This window comes from Ceratina calcarata, unplaced genomic scaffold (assembly GCF_001652005.2).
Source record: "Ceratina calcarata isolate Rehan_Ccalc_2016 unplaced genomic scaffold, ASM165200v1 scaffold7.2, whole genome shotgun sequence".
Taxonomy (NCBI): Eukaryota; Metazoa; Arthropoda; class Insecta; order Hymenoptera; family Apidae; genus Ceratina; species Ceratina calcarata.
This window is the reverse complement of record NW_017178268.1, coordinates 86,618-94,963: the sequence shown is the minus strand read 5'-3', so window position 1 is coordinate 94,963 and position 8,346 is coordinate 86,618. Positions and strand designations below refer to the sequence as shown.

Sequence of the window (8,346 nt, the reverse complement as noted above, 5' to 3'; positions counted from 1 at the left end):
ATGCAGTCATTTTGACTGCTTTGGGCAATATAGGTATATACTAAGTTTCAGTCTTTCTAGTGTTAAATAAGTTTAAACCCTGATTGCGAGGCATACTTGAAGTAACTGAGTCAGTCGATCAAGATCCATGTCGGCGGAGTTGGCACCCAGCAGCATTTGTGTGAACAGGCCATTAATCAACGACATCTGATTCTGAAGATCCCTGCAATCCGCCTTGGTAAGCCCTAATTGAGACTCCAGATTCGTGATCGCCGTGTCTTGTGCATCGATCTGTTCCAAGATCAACAAGTGTTCAACATACATTCTTGACAATAATCGAAAACATCTTAAACTAGCATTCCCTGTCACGGTTTCGCACGCATGCTTTTTCTCATTGCAACTCGAGTCAGTATACGAATAGGTAAAAGTATTAGTGACACAATTCACTTTCTGGAATTGAACGACACTTTAAGTGAGAATAAAAAATGTATCATGAAATACCTTCTCGTCAGCCTTCTTCAAGTCTTCCTCCAAACATTCGCGCTCCTTCAACGAGTGATCCAGCCTCACCCGAGTGTCAGCCGAATCTCTGACAGCCGCGTCCTTCAACTCGTTCAGCAGTTTCAGCCTCTCGTTGTAAAGGCTCTTCAGACAGTTGATGTTTTCCATCTGACGTTCGCACTCGAGGCCGACCTCGTCCTTTGGCTCCAGGAAGCTCTTGTCGCCAAGCCGTTCGAGAATCTCCGCTAGACGATCTTTCAACTCGTTGGTGTGCCGTTCCCTCGCGTAAACTGCTTCCCGCGTTCGATTGCTCATATCCGATAGGCAACGTATACGTTGTCGATGATGATCGGTATCAGTTTCCAACTGATAGCGGAGGTCGTCCAATTTGTCTATCTGCACGCGAATATCGTTTCTCACCTCGTCAGATACCTGAAAGAATTTATGAACCGGACGGGACAAGTAATAAACTAGTAAAAGGTAAATCTAGAAAAAGTTAAAAACAATTTTGTAAGAATTTTTTATTAATAGGAAGATCGCTGTGTTGATTCGAATTATTTTTCCCGGAGAACGAAAGAGCAAGAGAGTAACGCAATGTTAATTATAATAACTACTTCTCTACATTCTACTCACTATTGATTTTTTTTTTTTATATGGAAAGAATTTACCTTTAGAATACTCATCAGGCGTTTAGCTTCCATGCGTTGCACTGCCAGTTCTTGATCATCCATCGTCGAATGTTTCGCTGTAGACTTGTTGGAGGTCTCGTTTACGGTTTGAGCTTGCTCATTTTGCGCGGACCTCAGGAGATCCAAAACCTTCGAGGTTTCCGAGTGGGCCTCCTTCTCCGCGTCCAATTCCCGCCTGAGCCGTTCCATCTCCGACGAAACCGCCGCGATCGCCCTTTGTCTCGCCTCCCTCTTCAAGGTCAATTCCTTCTTGAATTCCTCGATATTCGTGGCGCGGTCGGGTGGACTCTCCTGCGGATCGTCGATCGCAATATCCTTGGACGATTCGTCGCTGTGGCCCTTCGCCTCAGTCTTGACAATCTCCTTCAGTCTTTGAATCTCGTCCAAGGCGTCCTCGAGTGCCTTCGTCTGCTTCTTCTTGTCGGACACCTCCTCCGATAGCTGCGCCTTCAATTTCGAGGTCCTCTCGTTCTCGACGTCCCGGATTTGCTCCTTCTCCCACAAGCATCTCTGCAAATCCTGCTCGAGACTCGAGATCCTGGCTTCGGCGGTGTCCTTCAGCGCGTTGAATCCGTCTATTTCCTTTAACAGCCTCTCGGTTTCCTTCGTCGCAACGTCGAACCTTGCCATCAGCTTCTCGTGCTCTTCTCTGCGCTCTTTTAAATTCGTCTCCACTTCCTCGTGTCGCTTCCTCGATTCCTGGAACATTGCGAATTCTTATTTTTTTTTCAAATATTGGACGTAGTTTTTTATCACATTTCTTAGACTTTTCGTTGAGATCTTACGGCTCATACAACCTTAATTTCGATTCGGCGTGTTTACCTCATTATCCTTTTTAAGCTTCTTCACCAGCGCTTTCTGAACCACCAGATCGTTCGCCAGCCTCTTAGTTTCGCCTTGATACTCTAATCGTTCAGCTTCTAATCTTTCTACCTCGTCCGTCAACCTAATCACACTCCTTCTCAGTTCCTCCACGTTGGATTCTGTCTTTTTCGTGTTCTCTAAATGCAAGTTTGCCTGTGAATCCGTTTCGTCGTTCGCGACCCACTCTGTCCCCTGCTCGTTTTGCGTAACACTAATTCTAGACATCGTTCGAGCTTCGTCGTTCGAGATCCGTGTCTTAAAATCGAGTTCAGGTACGTCGATGCTAGACGGAAGTCTGCTACACGTCGTTTCTCCACACACCGACCTTCGATCTTCTAACGAATCACAGATAAACCTGTCGAGTCCACGGGATTTCACAATACTCTCCAGTCTCTCGATCCTCAATCGAAGCTTCCTGTCCCCATCTTCCTGACTGATTGTCCTCTGTTCACCGATCAACAGGTTCTCCAATCGATCGACTCTGGACTCGATTCTTCTACTCTCGTCATCTTCCTCGTGATGTTCCACGGTCAGTCTTTTCTTCAAAGTTTCGTCCAGCGTTTCCGACGAACCAGTCTTCCTCCTCGTCTCCCTTAACTTTCGGAGTTCCACGTACAATGCCTCCAAATGCGCGAGGGTCGCGGTGTGTGCTGACGCCAGTTGCTGGTTCGCCATGGCTAGCTGCGACACCACTTTCGACAGCTCCATGGCCTCTTGGTACTGCGGGAACGACGGAGGCCCGTGCCCCTCGGCCGTCTGCCAACCTGTCATCTGCGCGGCGTACGTCAACTGCAATATATAAATAGTGAATTGGACTAATTTCAGATGGGGACTGATTGAACCGATCGTCGATCGGGATTCTGGTTCAAGGAATGGTTACGTTAACACGTTTTGCTCGCTCTGCATTGCGTCAAACGGGCTCACAGGTAGAATCTCAGTTGGCGAAAAATCAGAGTTTAATATGAAATAAAGATATGAATGAAAGTGAATTTATATGTGAAAATGAAAAGTTCATTCACTGTGCAAAATCGCCTTATTAAAATAATCAGAAATAGCTTTTGATAGTTTGCTAAAATAATAGGTTTTGTTTTTTCAAATATCTGATTTCATTTCTAAAATTCTACTATTTATTTTGAAAGATAAAATTATCTTTTTATTTACTACTTTAAATGTGCGTAGCCTATGGAGGCGCGCGAGTAGCGGATTTATAAAAAGTCAGAAACAATCCTCGTTTTCGTCTCCCAATGTGAAAAATCACGGTGATTGGAGATCACGGAGATTCAAAAGTAGCAGTTCTACCGATCACTAAATGGAGCAATGATTAAGAAAGACAAGTGGATTAAACAATACTAGTAGCTTACGTGAAGTTTTGCAATAATCGTTACTTACGTCCAAAAAACGAAATCGCAGAAAGGAACTTGTAAAGAATTCGGTATTGATCTTTAAAAGCACGAGTGATCCTCGCAAAAGGAACAGATCTTAGAGACTGGATCTACGTCAAGCGATCTAAGAGAGTGCACTGGCACAAGGGGCGAGCGAGTTCCCCGAAGAACTCGAGATAGAGGGACACGTGATCGCGATCGATCTCAGAAAATTCGCACTACTACGGTGGCCGTGACTCAGCTCGTTCTCCTCGAAATCTGCGAGGTAGTCGGTTTTTGGAAGCCGGCCAGCTTTTCGCCAAACGGGGGACAAACAAAAGAGCGACGTTTCGGAAAATCTGCTGCGCTTCGAACAAAGAAAAGCTGCGCTTACCAATGTCTCCCGGCGAGGGGAAGGTCGCAAGTTCGACAAACTCGGTGCCGATGGTCTTTGACTCCACCATTCCTCGCCTCTGATGGTCGCGTAGGGACTCGGGCCCTGCGAACGTATCACGGAAGAAATGTACATCGACTGATAAAACAATAGTATACTTTTGAGTTTGTGTTAGTTAGAATTTGAAATCTGAAACTGAAAATTCCAGATATTTGTTAAATCATCAGAGAAATATTTACGGCATTTATACTGTTGAATGAAAACTTAAGTTCTGCACGTGTGCAAGTCAAAATGGTCGGAAATCGTTTTTGATAGCTGTACAGTCTCTGCGAGAGGTGCTACGAATAATAAATATTCGTTTTATATTTAACCTGCGATCGGGGTTCTTCACCCACGTCAAACGTCGTGCTTCTCGTCCTTTGTCGTATATTTTCGTTCGCATATTCCGGACAGCGGGAGGACTCCTCTGTGCCGTAGATAAACGCGTTTTCGCCGTTGCTTTCCTCCCTGAATGGGGCCGACGACGGCGCGCCGTTACTACTGCCGGCCGCACCCATACTCCACTCGTTCCACTCGAATCGGTAATCTCCCTTGCGGAATGTGCGTTTCGCAGTTTCTTCCTCTTTCTCGTGTGAGGTATCTGTAACGAGTGAACTACTACTGCATGCGACAAACCAAAAGCATGCTTTTCAGAAACGGTACGTGACAGAATATTTCTCCCTTTGGATTCGTTTTTGGCAGAAGACACTCCATAAAATATAGTGAATGTTGTAAGAAGTGAAAAAAGTTTCTTTTGTCAGACTGTATTAGTAATCAAGCAAATGGGAGATTGCTTAGATCTCGAGATGTCTTAGATTTATTAATATTAAGCAAATGGAAGATATCTTAGCTTTATTATACTACTTTCAGAGAGATGAGACTATCAAGATAAACGAGTATGAAATGGTTCCTACTAATGCACCGAGCCTCGATTAGTTTAGTAGGGAGATAAAGAGATCGAGTTGGCAGAGGAAAAAAGTCAGACCGTGTCAGCTCGTATTTTTAGACGACAGGTCAGTCTGGATCTTTTATTTTAAAATGTTCGCTTGTAAAAAACAAATTCGACGAAGTGAGATCGTATAAAATATCAGAAGATATAGTACCATTGTAAGTAGTATTTAAATAGCTTAAAGAAGACAAAATCCTCTTCTCATCGGAAGTATATTCCATTTATACGCTATTTATATTTACGTGTAACTAGCGGATATTCCTCTTTATACTGTATTTATAATGAATTTATTATTATTAGACTGCGGATGTTTATGCTTTTCTAGGAAATTTCAACAATTTAAAGAAACGCAGTATGCAATAATATGTATGTATGAGATGCAAAATTAAGTAAAATACAGTTCACAATATTTAGAAGAGAAAACAAACGTTTATATGCATTACGCTAATTATATTTATATATTTACGACATTCCGGTTTGTGTTGCGTATTACAATAAATTCATTATTATCCTTAGGCGCAACAATTCGTGGTTCACTCTGCATACTTAATTAACATTTCTAAGCTACAAAAGTACAACATAAATTATAAATGTTTATTTACAAAAATTATTTATTTTAAAGCTCTAACGTGCTGCAAACTTTTCAGCAGAATTGTGTGAAAATCAGTTTGATATCCTGTTGAAGATCAAAGCGCCGCTGAAAACGGCAGCGCAGAAGAAACAAAAACAAAGAGTCACTCTTATAAATTTCATTTTACAGACCTAATCGTTTCCAACTTTTGTATTATAATAAGAGCGTGAGTCCAACTATTGCAGCTTATGTTCATTCGTGACCATGACTGCACAAGCATTCAGGTTTCCTTTAGGAGCTAGAGTAGCCACGTGACTTTCCTACCATTCGTCGTTTTTTGCTCTGCTTTATTCATAACCAGGCAAAAATAATCCATAATATGGCTGAGTAAATTAGGACATTTACCTTTTTGTTTTCATGTAAACTGAAGGAACATTCCTGTTCATTTTACGATAAATTTATTATTATTATTATTATTATTATTATTGTTGTTGTTGTTGTAAGTTAGTTTGAAGGGATTGACGTTTGAAGAATCAACTAGAATTGCGACGGACGTGGTAAGCAGCGGTAGAACATCGGTCGAATGGGCGAAACAAACTTGAACACGAGTCCGTGCGACGCGATGCCATAAATACATCATAAATAGATATACCGAGCGGTTCAGCACGCGATCTAAATTTAGATCAACGAGGAACGGCAACCGACGAGATTTCCTCCTCGATTCCGTCAAAACGTGACTTAAAAACGTTCGCACTTTCGTCCCGACGATCGCGTAACCATCGCCGCGTCATTGAAACGAGTTGCGCGAAACCCGCGAGGAATTGCGAAATCCGGCGGGAAAACTGAGCGACCGACGGGAAACGCTTGTTTACAGTCTCAGGTGGATTAGTTTTGCGTACGAGCGAGCGCGTCGGGGTTTCACTCACCGTTGGTCATCCGAAGCGTTCGGACGGTTCGTGGGGTTCGATTTTCTTAGGGTCAACGGCGACACTTGACTAACGCCGTCGCCGCTCGCGGCCAGCGACTCGATCCTCTAAAAATACCGTTTCGAAAGACCGCGTGCGCGCGGACGTCGAAGCCGAAGTTCTACGAGCGACCGTACGCGCCGCTAAACTACTTACTTCCGTGTATCTGAGATTCGAGAAGCTGCTGCCGTTGCTTGCGTCTGCATTCTAGCCGATTCGGCGAACGAAACTTTCCAAGTCGAGGCTGGTCAATTCTGAGACCGAAGGAACCGTAGATTCGTCCTGGGTATATGCCTTCAACATTTCCCTTCACTCGCACGATTTTTAGAAAAATCAAGTCACCAGCGAAAATACGAAACTGCGATGGTTCTTTTGGCGAACATCCCCGCGTCATAAATTCGTGACTAAGTCCCATGACTTGGATCTTAGCTACGAAAACGTATGCGTCCTAACAATAGCGCTGTTCCTACTCTATATTTAGTCAGTTTTTCAAACGGTTCGACGTAGCGGTACACGTGCCCGCGAGTCGAGGCTCTCCCGAGTCGCCACCGACGTCCGACCAAGAACGAATCTACACATCGAGGAGTGATTTGTAGAACAGGTTTTTAAATAATCCACGAGGTTTCGTTAAAAATTTATTTATTGATCATTTTGAATACAATCACAGTTAAAATAGATGTAATTAATTAGATTAATACAATAATGAAAAGTAACGATCGCGAAACTCATAATAATTAAGTTATCTTGAAGACTGAATTGTCTTATTATTTACACTCGCGTTTTCGGTGGCGCCAGCCAAATTTTTCATTGTTGCAAAATTCCGCAAGACAGAAATTCGCTCTTGACAATCCGCTAATTCTGTGCATCAATACCTGCGATACATATTTTCAACAATGATTCATTGTTGAGATTTAGCTTGCTACACATTTATCCTATAGGCCAGAATTCAATGTTTGTGAAGAAACAAAATTTAGTGATTTATCTGAAACCCTGTTTTCCTAGAACATCTCGTGAATGCATTATCGCATTAAGTGTTCACGAACTCAGGTATTACCTGATAACAGTGAATTTAGAGTTTCTACCCTTTATCAGAATCGCAGATAAGCCGTCGTTCGCCGTTTCCACCGTGCTGCTATCTGGCTCCATGGCTAAATTATCGATAATCTGATACGTTCTATCGTATATTTCTAAATCGCATTCGCATTCGAGTGCCCATTCTAAAGAAAGAAATCCATAATGTATAACATGCATCAATTATTATATTTTTTTATTCTCTTAATCTATCAATTTTTCTTTATTACGATTATTATTATTGTCATTTGGAAATTCCATGTGCGTCCATTACTGATATTATGTGAATCGCCTACCTTTCACGTTATCATTATCGAAATTGTTGTTTGCGCCGTGTGACTTGGAAGCATTCAGATGGCAGTCGCAGCAGCATTTCGATGAGCCGACGAGCGAGGTGTTCCCGTTATCTGTAGTTCTCTTATCATCTCCGACAATGTCTTTCGCGTGTTCCGAGTTGCCCTCGACACTGATCGGCTGTTCGTTTTTGCAAGTGGCTCTGCATCCGTTATCTTCTCGTCGGCCGGCTGTCACCTCTTTTGTTACGTAAGGATAGCTGGAATTACTAAACAACGCGATTTGCAGAAGGTGTCTTCCATTTTCGAAGATCTTTACGTACCATTGACTCTCCGTCAGTTCTGTTACGGTTATTGGATTGTCGCTAGTGTATCGACGCTGCTGTTCGTCTATGCTTACAATGATCTCGAAATCTTTCTCTTCTCGATTCGCTACAAGTTCCTTTTTCATTGGATGACTCAGATCGTTTTCCATAATTTTAACTGTCTTTTCTTCGTCCTCCGATTCACTGAGCAAATTCTACCATAGAGATTAGTGGTATACAAATTGTCTCGTCTAAAGGGGGCCACTTCAACCCAATCTGTTGTTTCTAATGTTATGAAAAAGCTTCATAACACGTATGTTCATAATGAAAGCTATATAAAGCTTATATTAACACTAGATTGCCCA

General features: G+C 42.6%; 2 protein-coding genes across 4 annotated transcripts in view; both read right to left on the bottom strand.

Moving 5' to 3' along the window:
• The window catches only part of LOC108630127 (putative leucine-rich repeat-containing protein DDB_G0290503), a 10,854-nt gene extending 4,474 nt beyond the window's left edge, over positions 1-6,380 (bottom strand). Inside the window, exons 1-7 of the mRNA XM_018033193.2 lie at positions 6,274-6,380; positions 4,160-4,428; positions 3,789-3,893; positions 1,992-2,822; positions 1,149-1,868; positions 481-912; positions 97-270 (exon numbers count right to left, since the gene is read on the bottom strand). Of these exons, the coding sequence (XP_017888682.1) occupies positions 97-270; positions 481-912; positions 1,149-1,868; positions 1,992-2,822; positions 3,789-3,893; positions 4,160-4,428; positions 6,274-6,283 (2,541 nt within the window). The 5' untranslated portion in view covers positions 6,284-6,380. The remainder of the gene's footprint in view (positions 1-96; positions 271-480; positions 913-1,148; positions 1,869-1,991; positions 2,823-3,788; positions 3,894-4,159; positions 4,429-6,273) is intronic.
• A 604-nt stretch (positions 6,381-6,984) lies between these two features.
• LOC108630125 (uncharacterized) overlaps positions 6,985-8,346 on the bottom strand; it is an 8,816-nt gene continuing 7,454 nt past the window's right edge. Inside the window, exons 6-9 of one of the 3 annotated variants that reach the window (XM_026817829.1) lie at positions 8,000-8,196; positions 7,680-7,945; positions 7,367-7,529; positions 6,985-7,184 (exon numbers count right to left, since the gene is read on the bottom strand). In XM_026817829.1, coding sequence (XP_026673630.1) covers positions 7,178-7,184; positions 7,367-7,529; positions 7,680-7,945; positions 8,000-8,196 — 633 coding nt within the window. In that variant the 3' untranslated portion in view covers positions 6,985-7,177. Of the gene's footprint in view, positions 7,530-7,679; positions 8,197-8,346 lie in introns of all 3 variants that reach the window. The other 2 variants (XM_026817827.1, XM_026817828.1) reach the window with 2 other exon arrangements.